Source organism: Poeciliopsis prolifica, unplaced genomic scaffold (assembly GCF_027474105.1).
Source record: "Poeciliopsis prolifica strain line A6 unplaced genomic scaffold, Auburn_PproV2 SCAFFOLD002, whole genome shotgun sequence".
In the NCBI taxonomy this organism is placed as follows: Eukaryota; Metazoa; Chordata; class Actinopteri; order Cyprinodontiformes; family Poeciliidae; genus Poeciliopsis; species Poeciliopsis prolifica.
Window position 1 is genome coordinate 18595743 of NW_026562377.1, and position 24269 is coordinate 18620011.

The 24269-nt window shown below is 38.3% G+C and overlaps 1 protein-coding gene across 6 annotated transcripts in view; it reads left to right on the plus strand.

Annotated features, from left to right (window-relative positions):
* The first annotated feature begins 891 nt into the window (after window positions 1–891).
* Window positions 892–24269, plus strand: part of celf5a (cugbp, Elav-like family member 5a) — a 221658-nt gene continuing 198280 nt past the window's right edge. For all 6 annotated transcript variants that reach the window (XM_055047006.1, XM_055047030.1, XM_055047013.1 and 3 more), the window contains exons 1-2: window positions 892–1357; window positions 19800–19882. In XM_055047006.1, coding sequence (XP_054902981.1) covers window positions 1000–1357; window positions 19800–19882 — 441 coding nt within the window. In that variant the 5' untranslated portion in view covers window positions 892–999. The remainder of the gene's footprint in view (window positions 1358–19799; window positions 19883–24269) is intronic.

A 24269-nucleotide genomic window follows, 5' to 3' on the forward strand; every position in this document is an offset into this window, starting at 1 on the left:
TCGAAAACTTGCAAAACACCAGGAAGGATTACATTCAGACCCATATGATCAAATTTAAAGTGGGATCACTGGAACGAAGAACAGGCGAGTCTGACTGCCTCTTAGGTAGGAATCGTGAAGTGAAAGAAATTTGGAGATACAGAAAAACTCAGGGAACAAATCCAAAATAAAGCATAGCTCACATTAAGTAACCAGAAGAAAAAATAGCCAAAAACTAACAAACAATATGAGAACTCAAATAAAACTAATCTCAAAATCTAATAAATCAGGACATGCAATTAAAGTGAATGAATGAATAATTGAAATGAAATTTGCAGGAACAAACCTTTGCTTTAAAGTTTACACATCTGAGATCTATCTCACAGAGAGCACATGAAGTCAAATAATATACAGCTTTCACAAAATTTACTTGAAGATATTTTACTAAAATATCTTTTTTTTTAATCAAGTCAAAGGCTCGGAAAACTTAAGTTGCAAGTCATTCAATAGTTTTTTGTCTATTTTTCTGCACTTATTTACTTGAAACGTAGAGCGAGCGTTTGGAACAGCCTCGTTGACCCCAATGACAAGTTTCCTTTTCAACACACCCCAGTGAGTCATTCATCCACGATGCAATTACCACGAGGAACAAAATCCAGGCCCGACGGACAGTGATATCTGCCAAAACCTTTAGCGCACCAGCTTTCAAAGAAAAGCTTTTTTGACATTTCGCCAGGGCGCATTTTCCACGCTTTCCTCCGTAAAAGTTGCCTTCTCCTTAAAGGCCACTGGGTGTCGCTCCAGAGCGTCCAATATCGCCTCGGTGCGCTTATTCCCTCAAATATTACCCCCCTCTGCTCTTTACTGTGTGTGCGGGTGCGTTGTGTGTTGGATAGAAAGTCAGCCCGGTTTCCAGCTGAGTGCTTGCTCTCTCGCTGCGCGTGTGTGCGTGTGTATGCGCGTGTGTGCGTGTGCGTGTGTGTGTGTTGTCATTATTATCCACTCTGCTCCCAGCTCAGAATGGCCAGATTCACTCAGACTGAAACAAGAAGGCAGCACCATCCACAGCAGTCCCAGCCCGCTCACTCCAGCCTGGTTTTCACCGGACCGGGGGCACCACCGACCCACCAACCATTACTACTTCTCCCACATCAGCACCAGTACCCCCAGCTTACACTCCCGAAACCCATGAACGGGTCAGAACCCATTTCAATTCATCCGGAGAGCGGCAACATGAAAGACCAAGATGCCATTAAGCTGTTTATCGGGCAGATACCGAGGAACTTGGAGGAGAAAGACCTGAAACCCCTGTTTGAACAGTTTGGGAAAATCCACGAACTGACAGTTCTCAAGGACCGATACACCGGCATGCACAAAGGTAACGTGACGCGCCACGCACGGTCGCGAACGCCGCCTTATAATTTCCTAATATCGCTTGTGATATTTAGCTCATGTCTTTTCTAATGCGCCTTTTATTTTATTTTATTTTATTTTATTTATTTATTTATTTTTACATTTGGTCCAATTTGTCAGTGAGAGGCTTCTTATTCCTCCCAATATTTGGAGACGTGTCTGTTACAACTCGATTTTTCGGCGCTTGTATTCCCACAGAATTCAATATGTCCTCCATTATTATGAGCGCTTCTCTTTCGCAAACAATTCCTTACAGTTTTTTTTTTTTGTAATCTTAGAGTGTTTCCTTGCGCTCCTAAAGTGGGGCAGAGGCGCTCGAAAAGGATGCATTTTTAAAGAGCCTTCCCTTGCCAGTCCCATCTTTTTTTTTTTTTTTGTCTGCGGAGGGACGGCATCATTTATTCATTCACATGCTTTCTTTAACATCTCTTCGCGTGGGAGTGGGGGAGCTGGGGGCCGGGCGCGGAGCCGTCACAGCTAAATCTGTGTAATTCTCCAGTGTCTCCGAAGGGCGCAGGAACTGTCACAAGATGACGGACGCTGCCACGGAGATTGTGTGACGCCGGCTGAAAGCGGGGAAGCCGAGGCCAGCAGCGGAGGGGATGTAAATTCACTCTGCCCCACTCTGCACGGGCGACAGTGACAACTTCCATCCTCCCAAGGCCCAATGGAAGTTGTTTAGGAAGACATTACTGTGGGCTTATGTGTTAGGAGCGAACTCCCACGTCCACTCTGCATGTTGGACATCAGAATCACATTTTATTGTTTGAAGTGAAATAGGCTAACCCAGGGACTCAGCAAAACTACTTGGGATAATCTTTGGCATTTAGACTGTTCTGATAGTCATCCTTCCATTTGGATTTTCATCAATTCATGCAGAGTTTAAGGCTTTTACAGCTGCAATGGGAGGAAGGATACACATCCATCCATCCACCCATCCATCCATCCTTGGATTGTAAATTAGAGTGTTGTCGGTGTCTATCTCCAGTGTATTGGGTGAGAGGTGGTGTACGTCCTGGACAGGCCTGCAGTTTATCACAGAGCAGCCCAAAGGCCCCCAGGCCAAACAACCATGCATGCACACAGTTACAACTAAGGGTAATTTAGAGTAATCAGTTAACCTATAACAATAATTTAGAATCCCTGTTACAGACCGTAAAGCCATTTGTAAAATTTTATTTCATCTTTATTTAACCAGTGAAGTCCCATTGAGATTAATAATCTCTCTCGTTTTTTTTTGTTTTTTTTTGAAGGGAATCCTGGTCAAGAGGTAGCAAAATGCTTGAATTTGAAGCCAGGACCTTCTTGCTGCAAGGCAACAGTGCTAACAGCTGCTCCATCGTGCAGCCTCGCGATGTTTATCACGCTGGCAATAAATTATTGACTTGACTTAAGAAGGGAGGCCCAGATATGCCCAGTGGCAGTCCACGGTTCATTCTGGGGGCTCACTCCCAAGGCATTCTCTGGTCAGAGAAGATATACAGTTCATCCACTGGGCTCTGGGTCTGCCCTTGGGTCTCGTCTCAATGGGACATGCCCTGAAGACCTATGAAGCAAGGAACCCAGGAGGAATCCTGATCAGACACCCGCCACCTCCCCCCAAAAAAAAAAAAAAAAAAAAAAACTCAACTGACTTCTTTTGATGTGGAGGAGCAGTGGCTCTTCTTAAAGCTCAAGTTTTTTTCCCCCCATGTTCAACCACTCTACTCTACTGGGAGGCTCATTTAAGTCTTCTGGAGTTTGTAGATATTTGTAGACATTATTTACAAACTCCATGTTTGAGAGTCAAAAGAAGGAAGAACTCAAGATACTCGAACACCTCTCCTGAGAGAGAGACTCGCCACTAGTCTGGACAGAGCAAATCCAACGTTTTCAGGTTGAAAGATGATTTGGATTTTGAGGAGTTAAAATCTTGGCCCATGTATCAACATATCTTTTAAAATGATCGTCGATGTCGCCTGCTGGGGAAAGACAAGAATAATGGTGTCCTTTGGGCAGCTGCAGAACTTTGATAGTGAAATATTTGCTATGGTTTACAACACCACTATTTTTTCATAATTGGGTTGCATTGAAACATTGAAACTTAATGGCACCCACCTAAGTTCCAAAATAGTCATACTTTTAGTTATTAGCATAACCTATTGCTATCATAAGATTTCACTTGGTCAGATAATTTTTAAAGTAACTAAGTTGCTATAACTAAGCATATTTAAACAATTTTTGAAAAAGTTTGGTTTTAAAACTGCTAAAAAAATTCTATTAAACCATTCCCACCCTTTTAAAGTAATTTTAAAAGGATGTGAGTAAAGAATATCATAGTGACTTGAGTTTTCTTCATTATGGAGCAGAAAATAATGTTCTTCCCTTACCCCTACAGGATTTTGCACATTTCGCGCCAGCTGTCTGAAAGACAGCTGTTGCACTTTCTCTCAATGACAAAAAAGACCAATTCAGCTGCTTCTGAAATAAATTATCTTCAGTTTTTAAAAATATGCACATTTAAGGAGCATAATTACTTACTATCATTAAGGTAAAGCAGCTTGGGACTCTGGGTAAAAGTCTGTGCATTAAGCACCAGCGCATATATAATTTATGTATATAACGTAAATGTCATTTGCAAACATTGGTTATTTGTGGTCTGAGAAGTTGCTGTCAAAAGGTGAAAGTTAGATTAAGTGAGATTCGTCAGTCTGTCCAGAACCGCCTCGGAACAGTCATACTGAGTCCCCGTTTCATTCGGATACGAAAGGTTGAATCTGAAAACCACCATCAGACTCTTTATTTCCCTGCTGAAATGTGAGGCAATATTTGATGTCAGTTTGTAGAAAAGAAAGATTTATTTTTTCAATGTAGCCTTCATTTGCCATCCGCTGGCATGTGTTTATTTTATGTGTGTGTGTGTCTGCGTGCGTGTGTGTGTGTGTGTGGTCTACAATATCATTGCCTGGAGTTGCGTAATGATTGCAGTATTTGGCTGCTGAGTAAATTTTGTCCAAAAAAAGGTTCAGACTGTCATACATGCAGCTCAACACTTTGGTTCAATATGTATATGTGCACATATACATACACATATATATATGTATGTATATATGTGTATACATACATATGTGTGTGTGTTTTGAAATGGTTTTCTCTGATTTCTTTAATGTATTATATATAATATGTTAATTGGACAGTCCATGTTTAACTTGTAAACGACAAAAAAAGCCTTACTTCTGTAATTTAGATGTGTAATTTTGTTTATCCATAAACAAACGTGGCATATTTAAATAAAATGTATAAACAGAAAGATATTGAGTTGAGGTCATCTCCCTGATTTAATGCAATATATAATTTCAAATCTACTTTTCAAAGTAAATATTTATCCCCATTCAGAAGCTTGCAAACAACTAATTAATACAAGATAAGTAGGGTTCATCAAATTAAATGTCTTAGAATGTAATGATGCCTGGCCACACAATTAACAATACACAATCAAGTCCTAATATGTCAGTGATCTTTCAGAGTTAATCATGCTATTAGGCAGAATGGGATTATGGAGCATGCATCCTCGTGGAGAGACAGGGACAGCGCCCTCTCTAAGAGGTGCATTAACTCTGACAAACACTCAGACGGACAGTACTAGATGCACAAATTTGTTTTCATTATCATAAATGTCGTGCTTTCTGTCATTTTGATTTTTGTTTCATTTCCCATGCACTATCCATATTTATTTTCCTTTCATCTTTTTTTTTTTTTTTTTCTTATGCAACTATTTTTCCTCTTGGTAATCCATGGGGGAAAACATGGAATTAGTTCGTAAAGCGTGATAATAATGCATGGCCATAATAACTTGACTCAAGAGGATTAGCAAATGTGCATTGTCTGAAGCAGCGGTCTCCTGGGTGATCAGTTGGTTGCCTCCCTAAACAGTGGCTGCCTCTCCCAATTAAAAATTCAGTCCAGTCTGCCTCTTCAAATGATTAATTCTGCCCACGCTGTCAATGGCCTGCCAATTGTTGTCGCCCAACCGGTATTAATAGGTAGAGGATTTCCTGATGTTGAATTTATCACACGGTGGAAACTTCTCCCTTTGGCTCTAATTAGCTTGTGTTTATAGCACATGCAGAGCACACTCTTAGACATTTATGCACATGCATATATGCAGAACTAAGGTTGTTTTTTTTTAAGCATTCTGGATCCTCATCTTCCTTCCTTCCTTTTTTCTTTTCCCTCGTTTGCATCTGTTTTGTTTATTTCACCAATTTACTATCCCTGCCTTGAAAAAGCGGATGTATTTATGGAAAGCAAACGTCTCTGGACAGATTATGCCCCACGAGCTCCCCTCATGCAGTTAAGTAACACGCAATCAAATCAGAGTGAAAGAGCATACGTGATTCGGCTCAGCAGACAGACAGACAAGCCTTCCCTGAGTTGCTCCAATTCGCTGGCCAAGGCAAACCTGATATCAATATTAAGCTTGTGTCGGCTATCATTCTGTTAATGCATTTATAAATGGAGATATTGCCGTAGACCACAGCCAAGCAGAAGCATATTAAATCACGGAATAATCTGATGAAATATTTATTCAAGTTTTTATTTTTTTTTCTTCTCCTCCGAGCGAGTCTGATAGATAGGGTTTCTCAGCGATTTGCTCCCTGAAAAGACAGAGAAATAACAGAATCACTTCCACACATTATATTTGTCAAAACCACATAATAGGGTATTTTTTAGAATGCAGTTATACGTTTGCACAATGGAGTTTGTGGACTGAGGCTCTGCTTTTTAAAGCAACCTTTCTATCATTAATAACAAATCTGAATCCATGTTTTTGTCCATAATCTGTGCGCCTTATGGTAAGTGTCAAAGATCATGGTAGTGTTGTAGGACAGCATCCCCCCCTGAGGAAACAGATGGGGCAAACTCACATATCATAAATAAAACTGTAGATGTGGCATAGATGGTCCATGCACATTGCATAAAGGTACTGTTGCGTTGTATTAATTATGTAATGTATTACTGAAACAGGTGTCTCTTAGAACGGGGTTTTGAATCGCTGAATCACACCTGAACTTCAGAGGCATTTTCACTCAGGCTCAAATCTGCCTGCACTAGCCGTGTGGCATAAATACTTGTGTGCATGTATGTGCAAAAGCCTATATGTCTGTCACTATGCTGTATGTTAACATTTCACATAGCCTGCTGCAAAGGAAGCAGGATGGTTGCAGGTGATTGACGGCTGGCTCTGTATGCCAAGACAACCCAGTTGCAAAGGAAAAGTTAATATTTAATTCAGATTTTTCATGTTACTCCTTGTTTCAAACACACTTTTTTCCCCTTTGGTTACAAAACATTGACCAACAAATAGTAATTTGATTGTTGAAAAATGTAATCTTTTCCTAGTTATTGTTCAATTTGCACCTTCAATAATTTTTGACCAATTTTTGTCCAAACCTAATCAACTGTTGCAGCTTTATCAAAAGCACAACAGTTGATTCTTCTAATATTTATATTTGATAAATTGTTGGAGCTAAGTAATCCAAAAACCGCTGAATTCATACAAATAATTAGATTTAATTGTACATTATTTTCTGAAGATTTTATCCTAAGCCATGATTCTTTGATTATGACTTATTTAATGGGGAAGCTATAACCCCTGATTAAAAACAAATAACTTATTGATAATAAATATTATTTATTGAAGTCTCAAACTCACAAATCTGCAGTGTCACTGCAGGAAAGAAGCATCCAAAGAAATCTCTTACGAATGGAGCAAAACTGCTAATGGCAAAGTTACTAAAAAGATGTTTTGAATAAAAAGCTTATCACTAAGAATATATTGCTAGCTAGCTTACTAGTTCATCCAGTTTAACTTATTACTTTTATTTGTGATTTATTTTTGTGCTGGGAAGAGGAAATTTGTGAGTTCTAAGTCAGATAAATTGCAGAGAACAACTCCTGAGGTGAGCAAATTGTGAATATGTCTTTTTGCCATTTCAAGTCATAGAACAGTGACAAATATGGTTTGGCATCCAACACTAATAGTAGCTACCATAATCACTAAAAGCAATAATATCTAACTTCTGGTTCTTCAGCGTGAAACTTAAGTGTGCTGGCTCGGATTTGATGTGATTCCCAAATATGAGATCCTATACTTCTGAGATAAATCCAAGGTGCCATTAGTCTGTTTGCAGCTTTGCTAAATGGCTTTCTAACAGACTGATGTTCATTTTTACTATATTTTTCTCATGGTTGGAATATGATATAATGTCTCTTTATAGATGGACTGCATTCAGTAATATTCCAGATTTAATAGACATCTGACTTGTGTGGTTCTTTTAACATTATTGGTTAGGTTTTAGGAGCACAGCCATTTCATAACAAGTTGAAGAAGAAATAATGTCCCTACAGTTTAGCGTTTCTTCTGACTTTGTGGTCAGCACATGAGAGGGAAGGCTAGTTTCAGACTTTATGCAGTTATGTGCAGTGATTTAATTTAGCTAATGTGGAATAAAAACCTGTGTCAGGGCTGGTGAGCAAAAGTCACTGAGCCAAGCAGTAAAAACACTCGCTTTGCAATCTTTAAATGCCTGTAAATATTGTAATAAGCAACAGAGTTTTCCTCATAAAAGATGCAGCAGCTCAACGAGTACTGACAGGCGCTATGGGTCTTGAGTTCAGGATGAGGCGCGCTGCCTCACCTTCTCCCTCTCCCTTGCTTGTTTCTGCTGTTTTCCCCATAGAGATTGGCAATCTCAGATGCCGACGAGGAAAAGCTATGGTGGAAGTTAACGTCTGCACACCAGACTCACCTGACTGTTATTTCTCTCTACGCATCATTTCTTTTTTCTTCTCCCAGTTAATCTCTAACTGAGAGAGCCTTCAGGTGGATTGATTTCCTGCTCCAATGCAACATTTATTATGGCTTGCAGTATATAACACTTTCAACACGTTGTAAGGACTGGTATTCCATGACCTTTGTGGAATATGCTTGCTCTTAATGGGCGCCTGAAGCATGGATGGGCATGTGTACATGTGCGAACATGTCTAAGAAATAACATAAAACAAACTTTTATCAGAGAGACTTATTTATGAAATGTCAATCATTTGTGCGTATGGCAAGTTCTTTGGAGATTTATTTATTTTTTGGCCTTTGAAGAAGCCCCAAATACTCGTTTCTTGGTTTGAATGACAATTTAAAAACCCTGTGCTCATTATGATTTAGTGAGTTGAGGGAGGGCCCTATTAGGCGCTCTGTGGTGAACTCCCAGAAAACATTTTACTAAGGCTGCAGGATATTAGGAAAACCTGGAATAGGCAATAGTATTAGTGAAATGATTTGCAAGAAATATTTAGCAGTGTTTAATTTTTTTGCTGTGGGTTTATTGTAAAGAAAAATAATAGTTTCTTAATGACATTACCACTGTTTTTATACCGCATTAAGCACGCTAATGCACACTCTGATACAATAAAGGATCTGTCCTGCTGTGGGCTGGTGTCTTCTAAAGGCCCTGGGGACCTTATTGAAATCCCACAAAGTTTTTAATAATAGTCTGGTAGGCTGCCAAAAAAAAAAAAAAAACTCTAAAATGGGATTTTTAACAAAATGGCAATTCAAAATAGATGGCCAAAACAACACAATAGCTTCCCAGACACAAATGGTTTCCTCGTTGGACACATCAGCCCCCACATTTAGCTCAGAGGGAAAACCTTTGGAGAACTAACGACCTCTAGCGTAACTAAACTCCAGAAACCCTGCTGTGGCTTTGTGTACATCCCTCTGACAACTTTCTAGACCTCCCACATTGAAGAGTGTGAACTGAATTATTTTGAATCTGTTTTGGTTCACATGTATTTTTTACAGGTAGAGTTGGCCGAGACGTAGAAGCTTGCCACCTATATGTTTTGCTTGAATAGCGCTGTGGCCAACATAGCAGACTGTGGTCTTATAATATGAGATATAACGGGGGTGAGGGGGGTGCGATGAAAGCAGGAAGGGTTGATGTTATTTAATGCTAAAGTTGTGTTTGAGCCTGGAGATGCACTGATTCATTCTATAAGGAAAACAAAAATAAGGGGCATGGGGGAAGAGAGAAGATTTTAAGGCAGTGTTTTGTGATAATCCTTCTCCATTTTGGAACACTTCAAGAGAACTCATGCGATAAAGCCTTGTACAAGCCTGGAAAAAAAATAAGTTATTTGTCTTGCCTTATAGTGCTTTGCCCTTGGAGGGCTTGCTAACCCCCATGTTTTGGCCAAAAAAAACAATCACAGATTAGTCAAGCTGTCACATGTTTCTGATTACCAAACGGTTGAGCCCTTGATGTTGGCGCGAATGAACAATGCATGAATGTCGAACTTGTATCTGCCTGAGAGTGCATGTAAACACAATGCTTTGTGGATATGCCTCAGCACCACCGACCAATCCTTCTCTGTCACACAGCCCAGTGTGACGGAGAGGAATTGGACAACGTGCTTGGGCACATGCATGCAGAGGAAGGGGAGGGGGACCAAAAGGCAAATGACAGACAGACACATGGCACAGAACAATGGCTGTATGGGCAGATGGATAAGTGGAGGGGGGAAAAGATGAAGTGTTTGTCAAGAGATGCAGAAACAAATGGCTGCGCTTTTCCCGAGGCGTTGGGAAGAAAGGAGTGATGGTTCAGCTTGGGACACATAGGGCAAGTCACACGGTGACTGACATTTTGGCACCAGAGCACTGGATGTGAAGATGGTGGAGGGGGAGGAGCAGAGGCCTGGTTCAGCAGATAAAATAATCACCTGGAGCTCTCTCATAGCAACACTTTGAAAAAATCCAAATTTTACTACTAAAACTACTTGGGCCAATTAATGTTCTTTATTAGACGAAATTTTATTCCATAATAACTAATCAGTTGAAAAACATGTATGTTGTAATTTTGACAACACAAATAATTTTTACTGAATTAAATTAAGGACATTTATCACAAGTAGGAATTATGTACAGATATCCCTCAATGCTCCAACAAAACGTATTAAGTAAAAAAAAAAAAAAAAAAAAAAAAAAAAGACTTGTCTGTGCATCCTCCGGTCCATGCAGGAAGTCAGAAGATGCATGCTGTTCAGCAGTGCTATAAATAGGAACTGTGTGGTATTTCTGTGGTAAAATAGGTTAAGCTGGCATCGCTGCACTGCTGGCATGACATCACTGATTGCCTGCCAGCGTTACCCAAAAAACTGCTCCAGCACTCCGCTCTGAAAGAGAGAGGACAAGAATAAGAGGGGGGAGATTGTGTGAGAAGCTGTGGGGGACAGAGCCATTTCCTAGCCTTTTCCATCGTTTTTCCTTGTATTTTCCATCCATCCATCCATCCATCCATCCATCCATCCATCCATCCATCCATCCATCCATCCATCCATCCATCCATCCATCCATCCATCCATCCATCCATCCATCCATCCATCCATCCATCCATCCATCCATCCATCCATCCATCCATCCATCCATCCATCTTGCAGCAAACTGTTTCTGGTTTGAGGCTTTGTACCAGAGATGTGCCACATTTGCATTTTTTCCTCATATTTTCCCGTGTTTCGCTCTGTGATGAAAGCAAACTGCTTGCCAGACTGTGTTGAGGAGAAAGATGAGAGATGGAATTTGTGTCTCTTTCTTCACCATCCAATATTAATTTAGTTTAATGAGCAGAGTATATGGACTTTATGCAAGCTCCAACGTGGAACCTGATCTGAGATTTAATGTTCAGTGGAAGATCGGATTTAATTAAAAAAAATGACTCCTCAAATTAATTAATGGATAACAGGTTCCTCTGTCTTATTAGATCTATCTATCTATCTATCTATCTATCTATCTATCTATCTATCTATCTATCTATCTATCTATCTATCTATCTATCTATCTATCTATCTATCTATCTATCTATCTATCTATCTATCTATCTATCTATCTATCTATCTATCTATCTATCTATCTATCTATCTATCTATCTATCTATCTATCTATCTATCTATCTATCTATCTATCTACCTACCTACCTCTACCTACCTACCTACCTATACCTACCTCTACCTACCTACCTACCTATCTATCTATCTATCTATCTATCTATCTATCTATCTATCTATCTATCTATCTATCTATCTATCTATCTATCTATCTATCTATCTATCTATCTATCTATCTATCTATCTATCTATCTATCTATCTATCTATCTATCTATCATCACATCTTCATTAAGATAACAGTATTTCTGGAATCCTCTGGGCTAAATGAGTTTTGTAGGAAATTTAAGTCAATGCAATTAACACTCTTGTGCCTGGTTGTTAGTCACACCATTAGAGGTAATCATTAGTCTTCTTCAGCTCCAGCGGTGACATGAGATAAATAAATAAAAAGTCAGGATGGTTGTACAGTATACATTTTTGGGAAACATATCACTATGCAGGAGTACAGCATGTTGTTTTAGATATTGCTTGGGACAGAAAGAGAAGAATTTTAAAGGACGGTTGTTTATTAAAGGAGACAGCTTCAGGCTTTAATCTGAAGATTTCAATATAAACACACAACCCCTTTGGGTTGTGACTGACAGGGCAATGCATTCTGTATATGATAGCAATAACTAGATATGAGTAGATTTAGCTTCTTCCTCTCTCTTCCCTGCAGGGGTCGTTTATACCTAACCTGCCTTATTTTGGTAATGCCTTGTTTAGTCAGAATAACTATTTAGCTACTAAATAGTTAGTTCTTTAAAGGCCTGAGATTGCCACTAGTTAAGACAGGGGAAGAAGGAGATACCGCTTCGTTGCCTAATCAAAGTATTTGTTGAACCACAGCATTTTGTTATATTTGTGAAACTTGAATTATAGTAATCGTAGATCTCTGGCTATTGATTTGCTCAATTAATTTTATTCACTCCATAATTACACACTTTTTTTTGTTGATATAAGTAGAATGGAAAAAGTGGAAATCAGACACATAAAAACTATAAAATTGATAAAAAATAAAATGGTTTCATTTGGCGCTACAAATACCACTAGTGGTACTTGTGGTACAGTTTGAGAATATAGGCAATAAACAAAAAAAAATTAAGAACAGATTAACAAATAAAGGTGCCTGACATAAATTTAAACTACTGAGACAAAGCTCTTTTTGTTCTAGCAGTCCATTCTCATAATACCTATTATAAACGCATAAGTAGGTTAGACATACTACAGATAGATGAGGAGAAAAGACATATGCTTTCCCTCCGTACTGCTCTTGCAACCAGTCTGTCCATGCACCTTCTGGGCCTTTGAAGCTGTGTCTTTTAAGGTAACTTTCAATTTGTAAAATCAAAGGGGCTTAGAACCTGATCCTTCTCTTAGTCTGCAGTCATTTTGCAGCTGCCAGTCATCTATGATTGTAGCTTGTCTAAGATCTATTGATCTGTCTCAAAGGCTGTACTGTCTTTCACCTCTAGTAAGAGGAAAGGAATCATTCGGCATATTATGTCTCATATGCAAATCAGAGACATTACACAAGGATGTTACAACAGTTTGACATATTCTTGCACAGTGTTGTATAATACAATGGATGGCATATGGTAAACGGTGATAACCGAACAAGAAAAAAGAAACACTCTTGCTATTTCCTAGTTGCATTTTTGTTTGTTTTCGCGAGTGGTTATTCCAGTTCATAAAGACGGGGAGATGTAGTTTTCTGACTTTAAATCAGGCAAAGGCTTAGAGAAACTTTTATTGATTTCTGTAAATCCCTTGGCTGGGGCAGCCTTGGAGGGAGGGAGGAACAACAGCTTGGAGAGACGACACTTGGCAGGTAAACTCTTGTTGACCTCCCAGAAGTAACACAGCGGGAGGCAGTAAGTGTGAACCTACACTTTATTTACAGCCACAAGAAACTCCATCCATTAACAGTGTCAATTAGCCTGCTCGTCCGGGATGCAGTTCGCTGGATGTCTTTATAGATTGGTCAGTCGCTTCAATAGTGTAAAGCTCCAGACGGGTGGAAGACTCCTGCAATCAAGCCACATATTAAAAGACGGTTTAGTTGACTTGAGGATGGGAAATTTGTAGGGAGATATGATGCCACTTGCATCAGCTGCTTAGTAATACTATTATCTTATTAGAAACAACTTGAAAGAAATGTTTTAATGGTTGATCAGATATGAAGTGCAAATTGTGCCTGGACAGAACTGTATAACCTCAGAAGCATGAACTAAATTCAGAGAAGTTGCGAGAACTTCTCTACATGGATGAATATAATGGCTTCTTCTATTCTTACCCTGATATATGTACAATATGTTTGATGCATTTATTTGACATCAAATAATTCATACAAAAATATACATACATGTATGTGGTAGATCCTGTAAATACACTCATACCAACACAGTCACTCCTTTGGGACGTGCTCCTTATGGATCTGTTTGACTGATTCTAGTAGGATAGTATACTCTGTGAGAGCAAGTGGCAACAAATCAATGGATGAGATCCTCCGTTCAGGGGTCAGAGAGAATACCACGGAGGGTGAGGGGACTATTTCTTACCCTCATGATATACATTGATGCTTCTCGGTTTCTCTGCAGGATTCATAGTTCCCCAGCTTACTGCTCAAGGTGATGGGAAGATGGGAGCGGGTATTGCAAGAGGAAGAGAAATGAAGGATGTTTTGAAGCTGGATACAGCAGATAACGGGATGGGCTGACTGATGAAGGGGCGATAGAAGATTGGGTTTGAATTCATGATCAACAGATGTTTTGTAGAGGATAGTTTCAGGCTTGTTTTAGGTTGAGCGTCTATTTTAATTAGGGTTTACAAGCTCTGCCAAGCTACAGATTTTATTATACCATCATTACAAGCCCATTTGGCCAGGACAGAGAAAATATTGTTCTTGGAAGAATGACTGAGAGCAGTGTGTTAAGTTCCTGCCAAGCGGCGCTTAATGAAACTTATTTGTCTTTTATCACTCTGAAACGTAGTTTATTGTCAGATCCAGTATATATTGTGATCATAAGGACCGATTCAATCTGTTAGAATGTTCCCTGGAACCAAACAGATGACCGACCTCATGATCAGCCTGCATCAGTAAGCCAACTGTGTTCAGGTCTGGCAGTGACTCAGGTCATCAGCACATCGTCTCACTGCTCACGAGGTGTGTTTCATCTTCCGTTCCCACTTAAGTTCCTCTAGAGTCCCACATGACCATTAACGATGTAAGCGAACGATTTACCAAAAGTGAGAGCCTTTTCCTAAAAGTGCAAATGATGTGAGAGCTAGCAGACAAGATCAGTGCCAGGACTGGCTCTATTTGTGCTAAATCCACACTTTCTGGCCAAGAAAATGCCGTGGCAAGAGCAAGTTAACACTTCGTTTTTTCACACTGGGGTAGCTTGGCTCCTCTGGGGAAAAAGATACAGAATATGGATGAAATGAAGATACCAAAGGTGAAGCGAAAATAGGAATATGCATTCACTGAAATGGACATGCAGATTTGACTATTCAGTAGATCACAATTAATTTAGTCACCATGTGGTGATGAGTCAGGTTCATCAACTATGGAGGTAGCTGATAAAAGTTTGGACCTGCTTATAGATACAAGACAACAATCACATTTGACTGGATGGATTATATTAAGATTTACATTTTTACATCTGCTATTTGTTGTATAAAATGTACAATCTAGGGTTGAGCGATACGGCTGAAAAACATATCACAATATGTTTTTTATATCAGTTGATTTTAATAATTATTGATTAGTTTTACCTACCAGGCATATTTTAGATGATATAAAGCCGAAAAAAGTCATGTCAAATAATACCCTCCTTTTTGGGCATCACCACAATGGCCACAAAGAGCTAACTCTGGAGCATATTAGTTTAATCTCTGTGATAAGTAACATTAAAATGAAATGTCAATATCGCTGTTATTTTGTGTAAATTAATCATGGTTATTAATATTCATTAAAGTGTTTGAAAGCATGTTAAAATGTGTAGATTATGCAACCAGAGTCAAGTATTGGAGTTCATTTGAAGCTGAAAATTCCACATTTTACTTTTTACCATCTTCTATCAAAACAGACACCATCTAATGATGTTTTTTGTATCTAAAGTCAGTATTCTTAGGAATTTGGCTTAATACACTTATTTTACTAAAATTTTACTATTGTAGTTATTTTTATTTAGGTATTGTACATGGAGTGATGTTCAAGGCAAAGGTCACTATTTTCCCTTATGTCCAATACTTAGAAAAAGAGAGATTGAAAGCAAAACAACACAACTTAATTGTTATTTTGACAGTACTGGTGAATTTTGGTGATGGTATATCTGGTTTTTCCAGGTATAGCCAAGTGTTGCCTGACATGGAGCATTTCATAAAGATTTGGTGAAAATGTAGGCTTACCATTTTGTGATATACTTCAAGCTACTTTTAATTAGTGGTCATGTAACTAATGTGTAATACAGTATCTACTACCGGGAGAATACTAATGAGCTTTTTTGGGGGGGTTGTCAGGATTCTTAATTTGTCATATATTTTATATTAACTGGCCAAAACGGGGACGGAAATAATGTCAGATACACTATTTTGAGAATATTATACAATTAAATACAATTTTAGGACATTTTAACCCCATAATTCAATAACATAGTATACTCCAACAAAAAATTAGTTATCACTGTTTAAATTTCTGGGTAAAAAAAAATGTTTACAAGTATAAAATAGAATAGAACAGAATAGATGTAGTAGCTGGAAGGTGAGAGGCAAAATGGAAGCATGCAGATTCTCACAAGGGAAAACATAATACAAAATAATAAATACAAACTGTACTGTAAGGACAACCTTATAAATTATAGGAACAAAAAAACCACCATACTGATATTAAAAATAGCACGTTCAGATTCAAAGAAATGTGCAATGAGCAGGACAATTTAAAACACGTAAATATAAAAATAGGAAGTCACAAAATAACAATATGTATGTAGAAAATAGATCTGGGATGCCGTTCTTTGCTATTTTAAATCCTCTGTGTTGAAATATAATGTCATAATCCAAAAAGCCAGTGACAACCGGCTTTCTGAGGGGAACAAAGTGGCGACGGGTGCAGCTCGGATGCCACAATTGGAACGACACGTGTGAAGGAAGAGCACTTCGCTCAGATTCCCAGCCAACACTTTTAATTACATGCCAATTAAGTAGAGTGGAGATGGTGAGATTCGGAAGATTTCTTTTGTACCAAACCTGGAGTTGCAGTAGGTGATGAGAGGCAAGCGTGGAGAGAGCAGAGAGGAGGTAAGGATTGCAAAGAGTTTCTTCTCCTCGGAGCTGAAATCAATGTGTGAGATAAAGCTGTGTTAGGTTTCTGTCAGATGATGCAGAGGATCATCTCCTCACAGTAGAAAGGCTTCCCCCAGTGCTGTGTCAGCAGGCTTTGATTACAGTGGCTTTTTTGTTGTGTTTCAAACAATTTCATCATGCCCACCCTTCCACCCCCTCCCACACACACTTTCCGCATTTGGTATGCAATGCAGCTCTGGCAATTTGTACGTGTTTGGATTCCAATTATGGAGTTGTTAAAGCCTTTTTGCCTGTGGCCTGCAAATTCTTATTAAGCCATACATTAAAGAGCACAGAATCACATTTAAATGGAGTTCATGTTTCTCTTTTGTTTCACAGTGTTGTGGTTGTTATTAATTTATTCGCAAAGCCCTATGCATTACACATTAACAAATAAATCGTCTTTCTGATTGTAATGCAAAGTACTTGTTTCGTATTCAGAGATAGGGGCACCATTTGTCAACAACAAGCCCAGAGAGACCAAACGAGAAAGAAGAAAACCAAGAGCCCTGATAGAGCCATTCCGTTTTACCCTCGCTGATTAAAGAAACAAACAAGCCCAAAACTGAGGCTTTTTGCATTGTTGTAGCTTTGTTTTTTTTTTTTTTTTTTTTTTTGAAAGCTGATGCAGAAGAGTGACAGTCCTTTGAAGAGCACTGTGGTTAATTGAGTGATTTACTTGGTGATGGCAATTGAAAATCATTAGGTTAGGGCTGCTGGGATACAGGAGGTCTGGGATGATGGCATCAGGGTCACAGTTTCCAACCTCCAAGGTCCTGACCCTTAAAAAACTCCATTACTGCCTGCCTTTCAGAGCCAGCAGCCTGCTGACACTTCATAAAATAAACAACCTCATATTTAGCACATAATATTAAAATTTGGAGAGCACATACATAACCACAAAACTTTTTGAGGCATTCCTGTCAGCACTACATTAGAGACACAGCCACACTCTGTTAAGGCACAGGAAATATGGTTCATGGATGAATAAAAGCGATCTTGTATGAGGCAAGAAAAATGGACTGGAATATTGTCCGTGTAAAGACACTTAATACATCACCACCCACTGAATACATTTGGTTGATGAAATGAGATCCAGAATGCAAGGGCCGCTAATAAACCATCTTCAGAGTGGCAGAAATATGATGCATGCTGACCCATATGAACCTCATTAATAGAACACAAGCAAATCTATTTATCCAGATAGTCAGGGCAAAAATGATTGCCTCAGTACTCGGTCTCCTTTCTCCCACATTTCTTTGCCTCTGTGGCTATTTTTCTCAGCTCTCCTTTTCCCATTCAGTGTATTAAATGCATACAGATGTGTGGTATAATTACATTTAGTCTCTGCACTGGTTTAGATTGGATATGGGATTCCTTACATTGGAAATGCACAGTTCCTCCATTTATAAATGCATCTGAGTAAATATGAAGTGATTTAAGGGTACTAAGTAATTCACAATTTTGTTCTTTTTGCCCCAATCACACAACTCCATATTACATGACAATAAGCAAATTCAGCTTAAATTAACTCCAGTATTTCCACACATCCGATATAGTAGTACGGATGAAGTGATCTCAGCCTAAACCAGAACGACGCCGGCTCTTTGGATTTGATGAAACATGACAGTAAAGATGCAGTATACTGCATGAACCCTGCTTTGAATTTTATGCTTGTGCTTTTTAAATGTCAGATATGGTCCTTTCTTGACTCACTTCGGCATACTGAGTGCTTGAAATGGCTCCAACAGAAGGTCGACCTCACATAGATTCATATAAATTCAGCTAATAATTATCGTGCATAATTATTAGACACGATAATGCCTAATAATTATGCATTAATTATTATGCATTATAATTAATGCATAATTGCGATTTCATCTCCAGATAGACAGGCAGCTGTTGCATCTGGATAAAGAAATGAAATAGTGACGTCAGAGCAAACATAACTTGACATATTGATGTTTACACTCTTCATTCGTTATTTTTTTTTTCCTTTGCTTTTCTGTTTTTCTGTGTGGTCTGGTGGACAACGCAATGACTTTTCATTGCCAATTTCACTGTTGTGCCTTTGTGGAACAACAATAACATAAGTCTAAGTTACACACACAGTATACCAGGTGTTGGTCCATCACAAGTTTGATTTTGTCAATGTGACATGAATCAATGTTTTATACAATGTTTCCTGTGTCATTTCCTCCACCAAAGGGCCAAAAATAATATCACAACTTTAAGAGGTTTACAAAAATCTCCCTTTTTTTGTCCAAAATTGGTGTCAGTCAATAATTTGATTTTAACGTCAATTAGTTTTAACTTGAGAATTAATTTTTTTTTAAATATATTTTTTTGTTTTGAGCTTTATTTTATTAATTTGCAAATGTGAGCCGTGGAACAATTTCCTTCTGATGTTCTTTTCTTCAGTCTGCAGGCATTTCTATTCTTTCTCCCTTTTTTTGACTGATCACATCTATTCAGCAGACCTGTGGTCAAACTTGCCCCGTATCACTCTGCATTCACATGTGCTCATATCTGTGTGCTCGTGAGAACATGGCAGCACACTTGACATGTTGTGCTCTGAAATTCACCTCCAAGTTTTACCTGTCTCTGACCCGCCTTCGACTCTTGTCAGCAATACCCCCACCCATCCCTTTCTCCTGCATCTCTGAGCTTGTCTCCTTCGTCTTTCTTTTTCTATTTCTGTCCCTCTGAATATTTTTCCACTCTCTTGTTTCTTTTACTTCCTCTGCTGTCAGAGCTGTTCAGGATGAGGAGGACAATGGCATGGCTTGCAAGGAGGTTTGGGTAGGATGTAGCAAAGGGAAAAGGGAGGCTGGACTCACCTGACAATTGGCTTGTTTTTTTTTTATTTCCTTCTTCCCTTGAGAGTACAAATTCTAAATTTTCTTTATTCCAAGAATATTTGTGGGATGCAAATATTTTGAGTGACCGTGAAACAATGTATTTTGCAATACATATTTTCACAAGTTTACATTATTAAATAAAATTTTGTATATTTAGCAATCACTATGCCTTTTTATGCAATTTAAACTCCTGTTTTAGTCTGATCTGGATGTCTTGTTCCATTTATTTGTTTCAGGTTGTGCATTCCTCACCTACTGCGCCCGTGAGTCTGCCATCAAGGCCCAAAACGCCCTCCATGAACAGAAAACACTGCCAGGGGTACGTATTTGTCTTTTTTCCCTCCTCTATTTGCTCCTCCTCTCTCCCCTCCATGGTGGTCAGCGGTGCCATCTGCACCCGGCTGCACACCAGCCGGTATTATCTTTCTGTAGTCACCAGAGATGAAAAACACTTTGGAAAGCTTTTCAATCAATAGCCTAGCCTTTTGAAGGCCAGTTTTCAACTATTCCATGTGTCTCTCCTCAAGGGGATATTCTCAAGCATTGATCAGAACCTTCTCTGCCTCATACCTTTTAACCAAAAGCAGAGAATGGTATAGAAATAGAAAGCTCTGTAGTTCAGAGTCTAGAGTTCAATAAAACCCTGTGAAGTGGCATCAATCTTATTATTGCATTTTGTTTGCTGTCCGTGCATTTCGGCGCGTCCGTGTGCATCTGTTGGATCAGTGTTTAAGACAGTGACATAAATAAGTCAATTGGGTCATACAAGCTGCATCAACAGATAACTATAAACTCAACAAGCCCTAAGACACAAAGACCATGGGACACTCAACCAAAAGTCCTAATTCAGAGTTGGAAGGAGACTACAGCTACTGATGTAGAGCCCTTTATTTTCCACCAAAAACAAGTTGTTTCATTTATCCTGCAAATTAACCAAGCATGAGGCCAGAGGGCATCTTCTGTTTCTTTTTTTTTTTTTTCAAGCTGCATTTAAATAATAGGAAAGAAGAAAAATTATGAAAATTTTCCTTTGCTGGTAATACTGGGCTACGTTCAAGGGAACTTAGTTTCTGAACCAGTGTTGTACAAAAAGGAGATGTTTATTTTTGCTTTCAGATTTAAGTAGGTACCCTATTCAGTAAATTTATCTAATTCCCAGACATACATCCTACATTTGTGATTCATATTTAATCGGTCTTATACTGTACATCTTAATAATGTTCTTGTCTTTCTCATTTTGTGAAGAACAAGACCAAGAATCTGTTTTATTAATCACAATTTATGCTAAAAAGAAATCATTTGCAAACATAAGTTAAGACTATCAAAACAAATTCAAGGTAGTGAAGCTTCAAACGAAATATTGTGGTAAGAAAGAACCAGAATATTTCTGAAACACAGAAAGTTCACTTTTTTTCTGTCTACTTCTCTTAAATGACACTGAATACTTGTTCACAGGATTGTCTTAATATAGTATTTTTTGATAAGGAGAATTTACACTGATCATCTCAAAAATTTGATTGTGATATGTCTTATTACTTACATACATCAAACATCTCCCACCATAACAGATGGACTTGATTCCCTCTCTTTTACACATGATAGTTCCCAGAATAGAAATCACAATTGTTCATTTCAGTAATTAATGCGTCAGTCCTCAAAGAACAACTAGGAATTGGTATTGGCCTGAAACAGCCTTATATAAAATAATTGCATGGTTACTATTTTTCTGCTCAGTCAAACAGAGACAAACAGACATATACACTATACACACACAGACACATGCATACAAATGACCAAACAGTACCAAAAATCGATAAGGGTGAAATGTCATCTGCATATTCCTGAGTCCCCATCATAAACTTGAACATTTTAAATAAGGAATGAAAATGTGATATTTTAAAATGTCTATTTGCCAGTATGTAACTCAGTGTTCCCATTGCAACAGCAAAAAACTCGAATGAAAAATAAGCTTAACATTTTATGAAAGTAGGTCAAAGCAAGTCTGCCAAACGGCCTAAACTTAAATCAGATGTGTTCAACCAGGACCTCTAAAGTTTGTAGGACGTTGTGCCCGGAGGGCCAGAGATGGGAAACATTACTTTAGGAGGCCCCCTGCGGTGAAACTAATCCTCTAAAATCCATTTGAACCATTCAGTCTGAATGTAGGTATGGCTTTCTATTTAAAAAACGTAAATTTATTGATGCCTTACCCCTAACCCAAGATAGGGTTAAAAAGTTATTCTCTGACTGACTTTGGAAGTCCTTAATAGACAAAATTTAAACAGGGCATTTTGACTGAAAAAAAAAAAGTCATATTTTAAAATTATGATCCTGGGCTAAATCGCCATATTAAATGATAAATTTGGATATCCAGTTTTGAGAGGGTAAGCCAAAGACGTTTATGCCTCAAGCTGAATAAATTCAGTAAATCTCATTAGTGTTCTGTTAATCCTTTTTTTAAATCCTCAATTAAATAGATAAGTTGTCAAAGACACTATTTATACTTAGTAAATATAGTGGTATCTGGCTTGAAAACAAGAAGGCAATGACCAAATTTCCAAGCTTGAGGCTTCAAAATTGCACTCAAGAGTTTTCACACTGATATGAAACTCATAGGTTGATTCAGATAACTTCCTACTAGGTGTGACTAACAAAAGCTCTGGACAAGAATTAAAAGATGATCTGTACTTGGTTGTGCATAATGGGATATGTATTCCCTGATTGGCAAACTTGCCAAGAACAACTTTTAAGACGGAAAGTTTTCTTTAGTCCTCCCATCGGCCTCTTCGTTTTCTCCCTCTCGGTCCTGTCCAAGTTACATCCTCCCAGTTTCCTCCCACTCCCTCTGCACCACTGTCGCTGCTCTTCCTGAGACAGAGCATGTCATAGAAATGTAACAGCCAGACATTGATGAGTGTCAGGCTGAGGTTGCTCTGCCGTTCCCTTCCCTTCAGCTTTACTCACACATACAAACACCAACGGTCTGGAGAAACAGGGACAGTGTGTGCTTGATGTTCCAGCTACACATAGATGCAACACTTCCTGCTCACAACTTTGCTGCGTGCCAGTGTCCCACAGAATCCTCTATGCCCATTTTCAATGCCATTGTAGAAACACAAACTATTATCATAAGAAAGAAATATAATGGCAAGCTTAAATGAAAAAAACAAAAACAAAACAAAAACAAATGCATTGCTGCTTCTCAGAGCTCCTCACGTACTTACCTCTTGAGCTTTCCTGCTCCCTAAATCTGTTGCGACCTGACCCTCGTTACTCGACTATTTGATGGTAAGTAGTTACGTCACTTGTTTGTTTGCGAATCCTGCTTGATGTGCACTTTGCCAGAGGCTAGGATTTAATTAATGGAAATTAGAAAATCTTCAGAGATCATCTTTTAAATGTATAAATCTCTGAATTTTGTCATTAAGCCCCACCAGTTTTTGCTTCCTTGTTGGAGGATTGCATCCAAGCTCTGTTTAAATTGATCTAAATTTACTTCATAAAAAACCAGCAAAATCCTAGAGTAAAGTGTTTATTCTTATGACAAACAAAACTGTGTCCGAAACAAGCATTACCATAGGCACATATAGCTGACAACCATGGATGGTCACTCTTTAATGTGACAACCTAATCTTCTGAATTGTTAAATAAATGAATCTTGATCTGTCTTTTTTTAATGAGCAGGAGGTAGAAACCTCTAGAGCTGGTGTGCTTTTTTGTTTTTTTTTTTTTGCATCACTTCTCATTACAAGCATATAAAGCATGAGTTTTAAATGAGAGAATTACTATCAAGAAACTAAGTGAATTTTTCCCCTTGAGAAAAGCAGGTAGACCACTAAATTATTAGCATTTCTCTTATGACTTTCATCCTCTAAACATATTTTTCCTGGTTGCTTTATTAATATTGATGGTTGTGGGGTTTTTTTCTTCAGAAGAACACAATCTGCAATTTGAGTCAATGATTTAGCTGGTTCAACATTAATTATTAAAGTGCTTCAGTTATGCCACTTTATTATCACTGAGAAATGTTGTGGAATATCTTGTGACAAACCAACATAAAGTATCATAATGGAACAGTGTAAGGAATGTGAAACATGATTTGCCAAATGAAAAGGAGCAAAAACAAAGTGAACGTCAGTAGTTTGCACTATTATGTGTCTGGATATCACATAAAATAGAAATATAATTTAAGCATAATCATTTGGTCATTGTAATGAGTCAGAATGTAGAAATGTTAAAAGGGTATTAAAACATATGAAAGATGCTATAAGCAGTCAACCATTATGTTTGATCAATGTTTGATCAATGTTGTGTTAAAATAGATGTCAATAAAAATGTTTTGACAGAAAACCTCAACGGTGGCAATTTCTACTTTTGTCAATGGAATTGTTTCAAAGATTAAAAACAATAATTACCTGAATGAACCGGAAAGTAAATTGGACTGCCATGCTGTTGGACCTGCTCCAAATATTTGGCATGGAGAGGTGAACGTTTATCATTGCAGACAAAACGACTGCATAATGTTCAATGAGTTTATAATGTATTGCAATCTTTGAGTAGAAGTTGCTTACATCGGATTGCAGAGCACCTCTACTTTCTATACATTTGGTCCTGTGGTTTTTGACTTGTCCCTGAAAAATCTTTAATGATCCAGCTTAGCTGGTAATCAAATTGTGCATAATACAGTATTAGATGCAGTATTTACC